The 16,773-nt window shown below is 38.3% G+C and overlaps 1 protein-coding gene across 1 annotated transcript in view; it reads right to left on the bottom strand.

The window, feature by feature from the left end:
• Nucleotides 1–15,379, bottom strand: part of PDE7B (phosphodiesterase 7B) — a 172,076-nt gene extending 156,697 nt beyond the window's left edge. The window contains exons 1-2 of the mRNA XM_075087726.1: nt 15,223–15,379; nt 14,987–15,101 (exon numbers count right to left, since the gene is read on the bottom strand). Coding sequence (XP_074943827.1) covers nt 14,987–15,007 — 21 coding nt within the window. The 5' untranslated portion in view covers nt 15,008–15,101; nt 15,223–15,379. The remainder of the gene's footprint in view (nt 1–14,986; nt 15,102–15,222) is intronic.
• Between the last annotated feature and the right edge of the window lie 1,394 nt (nt 15,380–16,773).

Here is a 16,773-nt window from a genome sequence, read left to right as displayed (position 1 = left end):
TTACCTTTTGCAAACATCCTAAACGTATTACAGCTCCTTTCTCACTCATTTCCAAACATGCCTTCAGATGATAATTACTGGGAATTTATACCCTTTTCTGCTAGTTCTCAAGTCCATCCTTCACTTAAAAAACCCTATATTAAAAAAAAAGTAATTTGTTCACAGTAAGGAACTTCCTTACCTTAAAGATAATGAAGGACAACAAAAATGCTCTCTGCAGAACCCAGATGCTACAGGGAAGCATTGTGGCTTTGAAATAGATGGCTACTGTGGACTGGTCTTGTAGCAAGCTGCTGCTAACTGCCACGTGACCATTTGACATTTGTATTCAAATTAAGAGAAACAGTGTTCCTGAATAGCTATGGGAAATGCTAATTGGACATTATTATGATGTACACAGAAAAGCAAAAGTAGCGAGGTACTATGGATACATCTGATTTGCAATCTGTTTGTACTTGAAAATCAGCGCTTTAGGCTCCCTGCATGTTGTACTAGAGAAGGATGTTATGGATTGGTGATTTTTTTCTTGTGGTATTGAACCTATGCCTAGCGATACTTGTTTTTAAAAGATTTCTGCTCAGTTCATTCATGTAAAAATTCCTGTTTGCATTCTAAACTATTTTTCTACTGTAATTAACAAATCCATTTATAAATATTTAATAAGAACCTCTCTAAGTAGGTCTGGAAGCCTAGCTAATCACAGTATTGACTTGAATATATCTTTTTTTTAAATGACAGTATTTTTATATTAAGGTACTTGCTTTAAATCTTTACTTCTTACAGATACTTTCATACAATTTTTAGAAAACCTTATATTTTAGGGAACCAACTCCTTTCCAGGTATGGTTGAGAAAAGAAAGCAGCGTAATTTTTTTCCTCATTTAAAACAGAGAAAATTAAGATTGTTATCTGTGATTTTCTATGTATTAGTATTAAGGACCTATATCGAAGGAACAAGTACGAGTCAAAGACTACTGAGTTTGTACTAAGAGGAATCACTGGCACTGTCTGACTTAATGGCACCACTTCAGTTTTTCTGTATTCACCCCTGGCATTTGATTTATCGATTCCTTTCTCCATCCTCATTTTAGTGAATGTTAATCTCTGAGTTTACTCAGCAAACAATGTTCTTCAACAGACCACCCTAACTCACTAGTACAGGACCTGCCCCATCAGGAAGAAACACCCCTCTCAATAATACTAGGTAGACACCACTAATGAAGGGCAGTGATATACCCTGATATATCAGAAGACCTCAGCGCCCCCTATCATGGGCAGAACAGTCCCCAGGGATAGCCAGCAAGAGCTAACAAAGGCCACGAACAGCACCACTTGGCATGCCCGGTGACTTGTTACCTACACTGCGAGGCACAGCCAGGCAGATTTCTCATCAAGTAATGGTCCGAGGGCAGGCAAATCAGGGAGCACACGTGATTCACAAACAGCCTTCAGAAGTCTGTGGAAGACACAGCTAAACACGTCTGTAGACTAAACTCCCAGCAGGCAGAAGTACAATTAGAACTTCGCTATACAAATAAAATTGTGGAAACGGAGTTGCCCTCCTTTTATATTTTTAAGTAACAGATAAATATGTATATTCATTCTGTGTTATTTGTTGCTTCTTGGCAGGATATTTCTATTTATAAAGAATTTTCTGTGAAGTTTTGCTGTGCAAAAAAAGCTGCTGCTTGTCCGCTTTTGCAACAGACAGCGAGAGTAACTTCCAGGCTAAAATCAGTCTTTTACGATATTAGAACAGCAAAGGCCTGGAAAAGTCGGAGAACACAATCTTATTGAGCGTTTGGTTTGTTTCCTAGGAGTTAAGCTATTCTGTGTCGAATTGCAGCTTTTATCAAGACTTCCTACATCATAGGGTGATATTACAAGAATAACACACAGGTAATATTTCAATGTGTCTGGTGTGAATGGAGGTACAAGAACAGAGAAAATAAAGAATAAGACAGGCCACAAAGCCTAGAGGCCTCATGCATTGTTTGTTGTCAAACACTAATAGTCTAGTTTGATGTTTCTAAGGGTGATGTAAAACATAGGTTAACCTTTGCCCATTCCTTACTCTGGAATTCCCAGGTACCAAATGCCACCGAGGCAGAGCAGCTTCCCTAGGACAGCTGCCAGCACTGTGAGTACAGCTTGCTGAAAATAACTTGGTGCCAAGAAGATGCAAAAGGCAATCAATTAAAGGGAAAGATGCCATCGGAAGATTTAGCACAAGCACAAAAAGGCTAGAGCAACAGTGAGAGAGGAATATGTGTGTTTCAAGGGAGAGCTAAGCAACCATTGCAAAGCAACCACCACAGTTTCTAGAAGTTATTCTATTAGTTACAATAATTTCAGCTGCCTGTAGGCTGGAATCTAGACAGAGGTGTAGCCTGATTTGCTGATGTGTTAGTGACAAGAAGATGAGATAACTTTGCCAAACTCATTTATTTATGAACAAATGCTTGTTGGGAGATATGGTGAAGGCTACGTAACTGCAGCGTTAACCTTGTTATATCAGAATAAAAGATAACACAGGAAGACATTAAGAATAAGGCAGATCCCAGAAAGACTTGAACTGTTAGATGGTTTCACTCTTCAAAATAAAATGCAGTAGAGATTAGTTGCCAGAATGTTAGCATAGGATTTACGTAAAACACATAATCCAGCAAGGCCAGATTGATAAAACAGGAGAGCAGGATTTTTCTTGTTATCAGACTCAGATATAAACTGAATACAAAAACTGGAAACAATACTCCTTTCTTTATGTAACACTCCTCCATATATCAAAGATTACCACACAGCCAAGCAGACTTCTCCTTGCACGTATAAGAAGGGATTTTGGTTTGTATCTACTAAGTTTTCTGTACTGTGCAGTTTTTCAGGACCCCTTGACAGGTTAAACATCCAGTCATAGATCTGATCTTCCGTCTTCTGAGTTTCTGTTAGGTCCTAACTTTATTTCCACCCCTGTATTTAATAACTCACGAACAATTCATAATCAGAATTTTTTAATGCTGTTTTAAGATTTAGAAGGATATACAAATATTTCAAATCCCCAGATATATTCTGTCAGTTTTCCAAAGCAACCATTAAATAAGTATTTAATAGAATTTCTAAAAATGTTATAATACTTAAGTAATCAATTGCTGGTCCTCTGAACTGGTATTGTCAAGACCTGCAGAGACTTTGGCATTTGCTCTGTATTCAAACACTCCTATATGCAAAGATATTCCCATGATTAAATACATTGTTAGAGATCTAAGACATTCAGAGTATTTAAAACCCCATTCTCCATATGAAAAAAAAAAATATGGCCATATTATTGTTGTTGTGGAATACATTTTTTGCAGGTAGTGCCATCATATTTTTCTTTAACATGTTAAGTAAAATTGCCATAATAAATCCTCAAAGAATGTGTGAATGGTGCAGATATTTGCACGTAATAAGATGCTACAGGCTGAACCAGTGAGGTTAATAAACGTGCTGAAGTAAATAAATAATGATCCTCATTGCTTCTTGGTTCTAAAAGTCAAACCTTTAAGTTTCCAATACTTTTCTCAGGTTTTTTCCTATTTTATCTCTCATGATAAAAGATGAATACTTCCCAGTACACAATAAATAGGATTGTAGTTTTTGTATATGTGATTTGTTGTCTCAATTATTCTCTTTTAACCATGTGATGAATTTTTTTAAAAATTGGAAGAAATGTATCTTGCAGTTGGAAAGGGAAGTGTTGAGGAATAATTATCCTCAGTTTCTTGGCAGCTCATTTTGAAATTTCACAGAGATGTCTTCTATAGACACAACCTTTGTCCTGATGCTGGAGACAGTCTTTATGTCACAAGAATCATGCAGTCAAACGTCGTAAAGAAATCAGTGTAAAGCCGGACTCAAGCCCCTGAGTACCATGACACTGAACAGATTAAGTATTTCTATGGCCAGCCAGTGTAGAAATATTCAAAGTCAAAAGATCAAGACTTGATGGAAACAAGGAGAAACAGTGATGAAATTGACTTACTATTAGCAATTTTACTGTCAGTATTGGGTGCAGGAAGGTGCATTATTACAGATGTTTAAGATAGCAAGATACAGTGTGATTTCCCCCCGTCCTTCTTGGTATCCACCCCTTGTCCTTTCTTCCTTCTCCACCCTTTCACTCACTATCTACCCACGCTTTGCCTGCACACTGTGAAGCAGAGCCAGGGCTTTTGGGTCAGAGATGACAAATGCTCTGAGGGAGATTCTGGTAGCACGCAGCCTTGGATGTGGCCAGTGATGCTGAGGAAAGGTGCACTGTTAGCAGAGCTTTGGGATCAGTCAGTTTAGCAGTCTCTGCTGTGGGGGTGCCTATAGTTCCCGGGTACGTAAGTTTTCCACTCTGCCTGCTAAAATGAGTCTGTGCTTTGGTTCATGGGAGCCGGGTACAGTTTGCACTCAGTGTGCTTAGGGTAGGTGAACTGAACCCTTAATCTTTACAGTTTTAAAAAAAAAGAAATCAAATAGATGCTTGAAGTTATTCTATCAGTGTAGGAAGAACTCGAGATCGCTAGGATACAGAGTCATTTTCCATAACAAATTATTCACTTTATGAAATAGCAAATTTCCATAGTAGAATAGAAGACTCTGTTAACATAAACTGCTTATACAAATGTTTGGTTGTTACGCAGTCAAATAACCAAATTCATACACAGAGAATAGAAGACCTAAATATTATATATAAACACTAAATAATTCCTGAGGTAGTAAAAAATAGTTTTATGAGTTAGAAAATCTGGAGTGACAAAAGCTTGAATCTCCAACTCTTAAAAGATATTTATGTACAGATAGAGAAGCCATTTCCAAAAACTAGCCTTTAATACAGTTGTGTTTCCTGAGTTTTTATCTGTGGGGAATAGAGGTGTCTTACTTAGATGAGTCTTACTGATCTGACTAACTTGGTACATGCAACATTTTCATACTCTGCTGATACTGCCATGCACTTTGCAACACAGAGCAACAGCCTTAAATAATCTCTTAGCTCAATACAATTTTTCCTAGGCTAGCATTTCATTTGGTATGACTCTGAACATGATATCATGTTCCTATCTGGGATCCAAAGTCTCTAAGACCATCTCTGCTTGCCTTTCTACCTTTCACTTTGTTATCAATCATAATCAGAAATTTTTCTGATGTTTCGTGATAGCCGAGGGTGTACCTTCCCGTTATGCCTTAGGGACATCCTGTAAGGAACTGCTCAGAGTTCAGAAGGACAGTGTAGTTGTAATGGTCCACAATCAGAAGGCAAAAGATTCTCTTTCCTTTGATACTTCAATTTTTAAAAATAGTTAGGTATAGTATTCTTTATCCTTAAATGTAGTAATAAGTAAATTTTCTGGTCTTTGGTTTTCTACTCTCCAAAGACAAAAAGGAGAATTTCAAAAAAGTGAGAAAAGAAAAAAAATGGGAAGTTTTTAGAAGTAGCAAGCAGCTGCTGTGAATGTAATATTAAATATGGACAGGAGTGGAAATACTGCATTGAGCAAAAGCTCAAAAGTTTAAGGAAAAAGAAAACACACATGCTTATGAGTTAGAGAAAATTATTTTGTATGTCTGAACAGTAGTGGATGTAAAAGATTTCCAATGAGTTCGTCTTCCAGCCCAGAGGGACTGCAGGAACACTGCCTGAGGTTCATGGGCAAGAGGGAGAGGAACATTAATTAGTAAACCACCTGTGTGCTCAGCAGGTACTTGACTGTGAAAGGCAGTGAGGGCAATATAAGGGATCAGCTGAAAATTACACCACTGCTGGTGATTTTGGTAGAAACATCTAGTGGTGGACTGACTCTTCATAAAAGCTTTCCTGATCTTCTTGTCACTGAAATCTACAGCCATCATATATGTCAGAACCACCCTATTATTCTCTACAGTGCCAATTATTTGTTGCCAGCACAGACAAATCTGTATTGTGTCAAATGTGGGGGTAGAATACGTTGAATCTCGTCTCCCACCAGGAACCACAAGGGCAACTGTGTTGACAGTATTATTCATATATGACTTTTTAATGTAAATTAGCTGAAACAATTTTTTCTCTCTGCTGCACTCAAGTGGCACTTCTCTGCAGAATTCAGTGCTATCATAATTGAGATGCCAGTTTGCCACAAAGGCTGACTTACAATGGTGACTTTTATAAATTAATTATTGTCTCGTATATTTGCAACATGGACAAGAACTCCCTGGTTTGTTCAAAGGCATTAGATTTGCTTATATTGAACTTAATAAAGTGTAAAACAGTTTAGGTAATGAAGAAGTTGTTAACAGCAGATTGTGACTAATTTTCTGTCTGCTACTAGGAAAAACAGCATTACTTCCCATGCCAGAACCTATAAATCAGTGTGGTGAAAAGGTAAGTTTTATACAAGCATTCTCAGGAGAAAATGAGGGTAACAGAGAGCCAAAAAGAAGAAATGCCCCTTTAATTTAATCTTTCAAAAATGGCTCTTGAAATTGAGAAAGTAGCTCAGAGGCTTTTGAAGGTGTCCTAAAATCAGAGTTGAAGGTCAACTGTCAAAGTACTGTCAACAGATGACAATTAAAGGGTGGCTACATAGCACTGAGACCTCTGTGCTAATTGTTTTCTACATTTTAAACATCTGGACCTTTTAAGACTTTTTTAGAGAGTGGTTTGTTTATTTGCAAATTAATGCTCATCAGCTATCATAAAAAGGTGCAATGCCAAACACAGACATTAAAAGCTTTTTGCTTTATTCTTTCATGAAATGTGAAATAGTTTCTACTGATATTTAGAAAACAACAGAATTCAGCTCAGGCTTGTTCACATTAGTAGCAAACATGATTAAAAATCAGAAAAGGATTAGCCAAGTGATGCTTTGTGGGTTTTTAAACTAAACAGTGAATACCAATTTAAAAATTCTGATGTAGTGAGACCAAGCGGCAGTCATGTATTAGGTGGTCCAGATGAACGTGAGGCTGTCCCCCAAGAGGCTTTCTGACCAGCTGACATTATAATCCTCCCTTTCTCATATTATTGGATTTAGAATAATATTTGCTATGGTATTTAAGTGAAAAATAAAAACCCAAACAGAATTCCACACTCTTTTACTCTGCTAGAGAAGCCCTAAAGGGCTGAATTTGGGGGAAGGATGAGGAGAAGAATAATACATCTGTGGTGCATGTGTAAGCCTCTTTTTAAAGCAAGTGTGTTTCACAGATGACCAGCTGTAACCACTACAAGGAAATCTTAACATGAAGAAATAATCTCTTCAGCACTATATAAGTATCACATAAATAAAGCATGGAGTGTTCTTTTTTTCCCCTCTTATTTTCAAAATAAGAAACAAAAGTAGTACTAGGTCTACTGGAAAAAGGGTGAAAAGAGGATTGCTGAAAGATTTGGAAATTCAAAGCTCCAGTGACCTTTGGGCTTTCAATTCAGGCACTGTAAAATAAAAAGATCTAAGCAGACTTTACAAAATGGTCACTGAACTGGAACCAGGTTTTCAAGCACCTCTGCCCACTAGCAGGCACCCAAAGCAAGCAAAGTCTCTGTGCCCCTCAGTCCTCACAAGCAAGGTGGGAATTCTGTAGCAGTGGTGAGATTTTTTTCCTCTCAAAATACATCCAGGCTTTCCTCTTAAAATCAACAATTTCTTGGAACAAAAGCTGTTTGGGAGGAGGTGCCTATTCAGAGAAAATGCCCATTAGAAAGGTTTCTCAGGTTCAGGACAGAACTCCAGGAGCTGCAGGTGGAGATCTGCCTGAAACAACCTTCATGTGCCATTTCAGCAGGGAGAAGCTCTGGTTTCATGCTGGGGCTCAGCGTGGGGCAGTGGGTTGTGGGCTTTGTCTGCCAGGCGCCGTGAACACAGAGTTCAACCCTTGGGGGACACTGCAGTGGTAACCCACCCTAAGAAAGCCAACACAAGCAGAGAGGGAACTTGAATGTTTTTCTCCCATACCCTCTTGAGAGCACTAACCACAGGCTGTTGGCTACTTCTGTTCAGGGTAGAATGGGAAAACATTTCCCAGGCAAGCTCTTGTGCACAGCAATTTTTCAGATCTGGCCATTTCATTTAGAGACTAAAGTGAATTCGAGCTTTTTTGAAAACTTGACCAATTCTATCAGCTTCGATGATGATATATAGCATGAACTTCATTCAAAATCCTCATGTTGCACTGGTTTTTGTTACCATGCTATTACAGAGGTTATAATTTAGTAGTGGGTATTATTGTTATATAGTTTCGTAGTTCAAAGAGACAGGATGTTACAGCCTTACTGCAAGAAAAATTTCTTGTGATACAGTGCAGTACATGTTGGTCCCTAAACAAAATTTCTATTTCCCTGTTATTCCTCAGCTTTTAAAATTATTACTTACATAGCTGTGTCATTGAAGCAGGTCATGGTCTATACTGAAAACAAACGAGATCAGCGCCTCTGTGTTAAAAATATATACACTTTTGCAGATGCTAGCACATGAGCTAAAAAATAACCGTGAGCTTGTGATTTCAAATAAAATCTGGTAAATGATAAGTGAGGTTTAGGGGGTGATGGAAGGGAAAGAATGCATTGCAGCTTCTGTGGAGCCATCAAAAGCAGCCTGATGGTAGTGCAATGCTGAGGAAACTGTGGAAAACTGGTATGGAACAGGTATGAAGAAAGGCTAATGAGTCTAAAATCTGATCTAACAGGTGGAGAGGAGTGCTTGTAAGACCGGAAAGCTCCTCGGGTCTGATCTTTTACAGATATAAATTGATGGAGTCTATTAATCTCAGTGGAACCATACCATTTTACACTCTCACACACTGATCCAATTTGAGTCTTTTTATCTTTCAGTCGTTCTGCTTTTTAAAGCACTCCTACAAAAACAAAGCAACTGTGCACCTGAGGAATTTGCTTGGTGAAGAAATACATTCCAATTTTATCTTTCTAGCTGGCACTTACAGTTTGTTGAAGAAAATGAAGGTTTTGTTAATAACAGAATTTTAGAATTTGAAAAATATACTTTCAGGACAGTAGTTGTCTCTCTACAGTATATTATTTTCCACTTTATTTAGTATTGTAAGGGCATTTTCAAGAGGATTTTTTCAATAACAATGTCCTCAGATCTGCTAAAGCAGAAAACAGCTCACTGTCCTCCCAAGCCTTGAACAGGCAAAGCTCCCTCTTCTTTGCTGATGTGTGCAAGTTCTCCTTTATTAATCAGGTCTAATTATTGTTTTCCTGGCTGTCTTACAGTCTTCTAATGACTGTATTGATTAAACTGGAGATACACTGCCTAATTAAATTTATGATGGCCATTCTGATGCCAGTTGAACATTGTTATTAATAGACACTCAAATATTATGGCAGTATGCAAACCAGAAATGCCTATGAATAAGTAATACAGAGCCAAGCCATATCCAAACATTTGAAACAGAAAGGGGCAGTAGCCTGTTTCAACATGGTTGTTAGTTAACATAAAGCCAGAAGTGTGCTTTCTCCATGAAGACCTCGTGCATCTGCTTTCATCTCTCTCTGGATGTCTATGTAAGGTCCTCTCCTTCCAGCAGCCTGGTACACAGCAAGTCGTCATTCTGTCTAACCTTCTCAGAGGTTTAAAACCAAGGGTAAGTGGTAAATTGAGGGAAAGGCAAAACCAAACATCAGATGTTGCCCATATTTAGTGTACTTCAGTGTGCAGCTGCATACGTAAGTGAAGCTTACAGCACTGCTACACCCTCAGTTCCTTGTGGAAACTGGTGCTTTTCGACAGAAATATTAAGCAGATGTTGTCCTCTCCAGCTGTCTAAGCAGAGATCCCAGTTCTCGTTCTATACCAGGATCATCTTGCATAAAGCGGAAAATAGCAATACCCTTTGGATGACAGCTGAATTATTGGGAAAGTACTACGGCATTTCTTGTCAATATGTATTCGTTTCTAAAGCACAGCAATGACCTGGGAATCATCATCTTTCCGACGGATGAGTCCTTGCACACTAACGGTAGCTCTGCCACCCCATATTAGGACAAGCCCCAGGGCTTAGCCAGTCTCACAAGCACTGTAGGAAGTGTGCCATGAGAAAAAGGTTGAGCAGGGGGAAAGAAAGGGAATAAGAACATGAGAGTACAGACCATTTCTTTCAGAAGGAGTAAAAGGCAAATCCCAAAGGGAGCAGAAGTGATAACATGGTAGCCCAACATCATCCTCCAGATCTCTAGCTGAAGTTGAGGTTTCTTAATTTCACTTTTACAGATGTATATTTCTCTGAGCCATCTCTAAATTGCTGCATATTCAGTCAAAACATGCCTACTTCCCACTTTATTCTTGGAAAGGTAATGATTGTCCTTTTCAAAACTTCTTTCCTACATACAGATGGGTTAGTATCATAGGCTCTGCTACAAACAACCTTGCAGAAAATTGTATACAGGGCCTGACAGCAGTTGCCCCACAGACAAGTGTGTTTTTATGCCTCTGTGACTATTAGCTAAACTTAGTTTGACAGGATATTCGGTGCTCTACTTTTAAAAACTTTATGCTGCCAGCATTAACACACGCCATAGTGAGATATTATTTGGTGAGTTTTCTCATACCAGAAATTTTTGTGGGAAACTAGTATAAACCTACCAGCTACAGAAAAAAAAAATACCCCTGCAACTACCTTCTTCTAAATATTTGTTTCTTATTTTTAAAATAACCTACTCAAAGAGATATAAATCTTGCTGGTTTTGCCTGCATGCAACTCTTCTTTAGCTAAACTATAACAAATTTTTCTCTCTGCGTGACCAGGAGAATCCTAACTGCTCATGCCCACCTATTAAGAGGAAGAGGTCACTAGCTATGTTTATCCATTCAGGCAACCTGGATGTCTTATTTGGCTGGATAGTAAGCTAGCAGAAGCATATCATATACCACCATAAGACTATGTGGCTTTAATAAGTAGCTAAACAGAGTTCTCATCCATCCTTACTCACAGATCCCACTGGGAGGAAGAATGAAATAAGAAAATTAAACTCAATAGGGCCCTTTCATTAGTTTAATTTCTATAGTTCAACACTGTTTACATAGTAAAATGTTAGCTATAGATTTTTCACTCTCTAAGAACAGAACAAATGAAAAATGTATCTCAAAATTACAGCATTGATGGACTGCAGATACCTTACTATTAGATGTGTGCAAAAGAAATGTTTAACATTTGATCGTTGATTTCTGAGAACTACCTCTACCCCAAGCTTTTCACTCACAATTTTGCCACTGAAGTCTGGCGTCTGGAACTGCTCTCTCTTCTATCTGATCTGGCTCTGATTTGTTAATTTTCCACTTTAAAACTGGAGGTTTTAAAACAGATAGCTATCACTAGTCCAGATCTGAGCACTGTGAACCGTAGCAATGTATCTCCTGAATCCTACAGTCTGTTACAGGAAAGCAGAAATGGTAAGTTCAGAGGTTCAAATATTGTTTTCTAATGCAATTTTCTTGGAATTGTACTGTAGTAAGAAAAATAGTACAAATAGAATTAAAAAGTGCTCTAAACTATTTTCAGAAGACACAGAAGAATTCTTTTTGCTAAAAAATCTTTCCAAAGTTGACTTTGCATTTTAAATTTCTATAAATTAATTAAATAAATTGTCTTAAATACAACAAATACATTCTCTCTAGTGTTTACACAAAACTAAATTTCAGACCTGCCTAAATTGATGCTAAAGAGTTGACCAGAGAAATAAAAAGCATCAAAACTTCTGAGCTGCTTTTGAACACGGCTACACATCTGTATCTGAGTCCCCCCAGGGTATAAACTTTAAATAACATCGGTTCCACATCCTGAAGCTTGTGACTGAAAAGTGCAATTTTCGCACGAAATTTAAAGCCAGTGTTTCACTGAAAGTGTAAAAACTGATGTCCCTCCAAGGGTAAGCCTACTTTCTGGCTGAGGAACAAGAAAAATGAATGCATTAATTCCAATATAGGGAGCCCCATCTTCCACCCATGTGGGAGGAGGAATACTGAGACATAATTTCATTACAAAACACTCAATTTTTTTTCTGGCAGCTGGTAGGACCCCAGCTGTCCCTTTCACTTTCACCCTGTGACGAACACATGGAGCGCTGTAACAATTTCAAGCATGAAAATGGAGAAAAGATGAAGAAAAGCGAGTTGCTAAGAATGCTCATTTACATGGGGCGTCTGCCTGACTGCCCCAAAAGATTTGTTTTTCTGTTAGCCCAAATGCATCAAGAGCTTTTGGCCATATATTTAGCCTGATTACTGGACAGAGTAGGTCTTAAACGTTTCTTATGATTAAATAAAGAGGTGTCAGGTTTTAGTCTATTGACAGTAACGGCTTGGTTAGTAGGTGGCATTTCTGCTTCATACAGGTCCTATAATGGAAATTGCCAGTACGGAGAAGTTATTTCCCTATGAGACTGAAAAAGTACAAGAAAATCATATATACATCATAAAATATAAATTTTTGGACTGTTTCTCATTAAAATATCCTTTAACTATTGGTAGAAGAACCATGGGGTGAGTGAAAAGGGACTGTGTATGATTGAATGCCTCAATTATACTTGATAATTTCAATGAAGGCACTGGAAAATGTCTGCTTCAATGACCTACCTAGAGGTCTGGTAAGGGCAAGCAGAGGGCTGGATTTGAGAAGGGAAAAGCACATAAGCAGGAGGAAGGGGAGGAAACAGCTGTTGCTATAATGGTATATTTATATACTAGTTTACAGGATTAAACATAATTTTAAAAAGTGATCTGCAATACATTGGATCAGACTCAGCGAGTATGCCTTGTTCTGCTGGAATCCCTAGAACTTCACTGGTGACAAGTCTTGTCTGCCCTACAGAAATAAACTCAGAATGAGCAGCCATTCATATCACTTGAAACTTCTGCAATACAGACTTTTTTTTTTTTTGAGACAATGTGACTGCAAATTTCAGTAAGCATTTCATCCTCTGCAGAGAGGCCAACCTTAAATTGTATTTTGTTCTTGATGCTCAATTGAGAATGTTCAGAGAAAGCATTGCAGATAAACTTTTCTTAATAAAGTAGAAAAACTGTGTCATTTCTTCAGCCGAAGTCCACTTACCATATTTACTATTAGTATCACCAGCAGTAGTTGCTACGAAACAGAGATGCAGCAGAATGTAGATTACACAGCTTAAAAACTACACTTCTCTAAAAAAATGTTTATCAAAAGTGAATAATTTAATTGTAGGAAATTATTATAAACAAATGTCTTCTAGATTACCTTTTGGAAATGTGGATATCTTCATGTAGTTACAGGGGTGTTCCTTACAGAACAGGCTGTAGACCCTATAGACTGAGGGTTCCCCTTAGTCAAAGTTACTAATTAATAATCTAACAAATACTATATTAACCTTTCTAAACTTGGCGCTAGAGAATCAGTGCTTTAGTTTTTGAAACAGCTGGCAGCTCACGTAGTAAGACTTTTAGGAAGGCTGGGGAGAACAGAACAGCAAGGAGATTACAGAATCAGTTCAGCTAACAAAGCTGGACTTTGGATTGTTGGATGGTATAAAAAAATATCCTCAAGTATCTCAAAAGAGATGGGGCACTAAAGAGTTTATCTGTGACAAGCCTCTTTGTTTCTGCAGTCACCAGTGAAGATACAGCAAAGGAAATGGAGGAGCTGCAGTTATGCATTTGCGATACACAAAGTCCTTGTTTTCCCACTAGGCACTGCAGAATAGCAATTGTCCATTCACAGCACATCTCACATCCTCTGCATTTCAGAGCTAATATTTTTGCAGTCCGTAAGCTAGCATGCTTCAGCCTAGTGTAGTCAATGTTTGTAACCCTTTGAGGTGCATTGCATGAGGGGGGTGTGCTCCTGTTCTGTTCTTTTTTATATGAATTGTTTTTTCAGGTATGATTTTTAAAGTTAAACTAAATTTTCAAATTGCAGAGGGTTTATATCTACAGCAGCCCCTAAAACAGAGCTGTAAAAACTCTTATTTCACAAATTGGGAAAATATGAAGATTGCTAGTCATTGAGCATACCTGTATATTAATCCAGTTAACAACTGAAATCGGCTGTGCTGGCTGAAATTATTTTTAAGACCACTCATACACAATACATACACGAGCTCTGACAAGTGGCTCCTCCTCTGGTATTTTAGAATCACACTCCTGAAAACAATCTTAGTTTTATGCTAGCAGTTGCTTTCGTTTCCTGCAGCACACACTGTCCACTGTAATACTGGAACAGGCATTCAGGGCAGATCACTAACTCGAATATGATTTGAACCTATATGCCATCAAACAGACATCAGGCTACATTACTTCAACTTCCAGGCAAATTTCGACTTTTCTCTGTTTAAGTAGCAAAAGCTATCTGAAAACTGGCGTTGATATAAGATGATCAGGTCCCTCCCTTCCCACTGAGGATCTACTTATAAGTCAAAGTGCAGGCTGCTTCTTAATTTTGAACTTCTGAACCCAAATCAAGTAAAGCAATCTTAGCATGTAGTAAAAAAAAAAATAATAATGATGTGGTACGTGTACTCCTAAAAATGAAGCTGATATTATTTTCAGCTTGATCTGTTTATTTCCAACTCCTTCTCTCTCTGCTGTAACTCTCAGACAAACTCGCAGCCCCCTCAGGATAAGAACGAGTTTCTGCTTTCTTCTCCCTTCATCTAAGCCAGCCAAGTCCCAGGTCTCCTCTCCTGCCATAGAGCAGTAGGAAAACATATAGAAAAAGCAATCACACTTTCCTCAGTGGGGTCAGAAAGGACTACAACAACAGATTCTTTCTGCAATCTTCTTTTTGCCATCAAATGGTTAAATCAACATAAGTTAAAATTTTCATCTAGCTTGAATAAAGAGAAAAAGGGAGGAAATTCAAAAACCGGTTGCTGTAGTAACAATCACCAGTAAAAATCTTTTCCACTAAATAATAGTATTATCTCCCTCTCCCCCTCACAATTTTAGTTCCCCTTCAAAAATAATCATGTTGCCTCTTTTAGATTTGCTGTACATACCTCAACCATTAAACAAGACATTTAACCATAGTGGCAGTTCTGTGACCTTTGAATGCCGTGAAATCTCTAAGCGGTGCAGCTTGTTCATGAAGACTTGTACTGCAGAATCCAGTAACTGCATCCAGGATTAGGAATAGAATTAAGTAACAACAGCAAACAAAAATAAAAATAAAATTAAAAAGAAAAAAAAGAAAAGAAAACCTCCCCAAGTCCCCCAACCCAGCCAATAAAACCACCTTAAGAAGCAAAAAGACTCGGGAAGAGAGTGCACTTTTCTGCCAGTGTAAGGGCTGGGGTAGAGCTGAGCTTGCTGCAGTCTGCCTGCCTGTGTTAGCGAGCCGAAGGCCGTGCAGGGCTGGGAGGTGCTGTCAACTGCCACAGGCGCGGGAGAGCAGACCAATCCGCGCCGGCACTGTCAGCTCAGTGGAGTGAAGCCTTTTCTGTTTATGTTTCCTCATTTCAGGAGTGACGTCAAAGGGTTTAGTTTTTCCTCTGCATGTGCTATTAATTTTAAATGAGTACTATGGGAAGAATGTGGCAGTGATTTAGGCAGGCTACCCTACTCGAAAGAAACCAGAGTCATGATTTATCTGTCCTGGATTTAGCTTAGAAGTATTTTATAATAAGAGGTACCAGAAAGATCCAAAATATCATCACAAAATGGGGAAAGGCTGTAAAAATGCTTATATATTTTGAAGTGTTCTTAAATATACCCAATATGTTTCCCAGTGAGAGCTGTTACCTGTATGGGTTGTGGTGCAAAACCAGACCTGATTCTGCCCTTGCCCTGAAGTAAATCAGGAACTGCTTCTCTAAATTCAGTGGTGTCAAGCCAGTGTAAACCTGGTGAAAGAGATAACACTGAGACTACTGTACACATCACTTTATCAGTCAGCACTAGCCATATTGCAAATTGGCAAACTTATTTCATTACTGTGTCAGTCACTGATGCAGTCACTCTTAAGGTCTGCTGCTCTGGACAAACACCCGTTCCACCAGCAGATCACAGCCCAGCCATGCTCGCCTACAAGCTCTGCTGTGGACCATCACGCAGGCTCTTATTTCATACCAAAGTCCATGTCAAAACGCAAGAGGCAATGGTAAAGCCTCTTTGCTTTCTGTAGCACTGCATCTTTGTCAACAGAGAAGCTATCCAGCTGAAGCTTCAAAAAGCAAGTGACATACATCACGGTCAATTAGCATGGGCAGCAGAGGCCATAACAGTACAACGTAATTGATAGGAGGTCAGATGACAATGATAAGTGTTTAGTTATCATCATAATTTTCATTTTACTGATTTGCTTTTCTAAGGATTCCTTTCAAAGAGATTGTTTCATGTGGCACAGTTAATTCCTAAAAATGTCTTAACAGTCTAATATTTAATTTAAAAACACATATATGTGTTTTGAAAGTGGATAGGCTGACAGCTCTCGAAAAAGAAATTTATCAATGATCCACAGAACAGGTACAAAAATAGTAGAAGTAATAGGAGCTTCTCCATGACCACCAACTGATGCTACTGAAATTTACTCTGGAGAGGCCAAAATATTTAATGATATTTTTCCCACTGAAAAGTCTGCCTGTGCTATCACTGCTAATGTAATCAGCTTCAGCAACAAATGCAAACGGATATGGTGCTGTCAATGCTGGAATAATGTATTTAAAAGTATTAAATATGTTAGAGATTTGCAAAATCAATTAGAGCTCATTAAGTTCATCCAACTGTACTTAGAGAACTGTGTGAAGCAATCTGGAATGCATAAATAGGAATATTATTTGCAGTACAC

This window comes from Phalacrocorax aristotelis, chromosome 3, assembly GCF_949628215.1.
Source record: "Phalacrocorax aristotelis chromosome 3, bGulAri2.1, whole genome shotgun sequence".
Taxonomy (NCBI): domain Eukaryota; kingdom Metazoa; phylum Chordata; class Aves; order Suliformes; family Phalacrocoracidae; genus Phalacrocorax; species Phalacrocorax aristotelis.
This window is presented reverse-complemented; position numbering and strand designations above follow the sequence as displayed.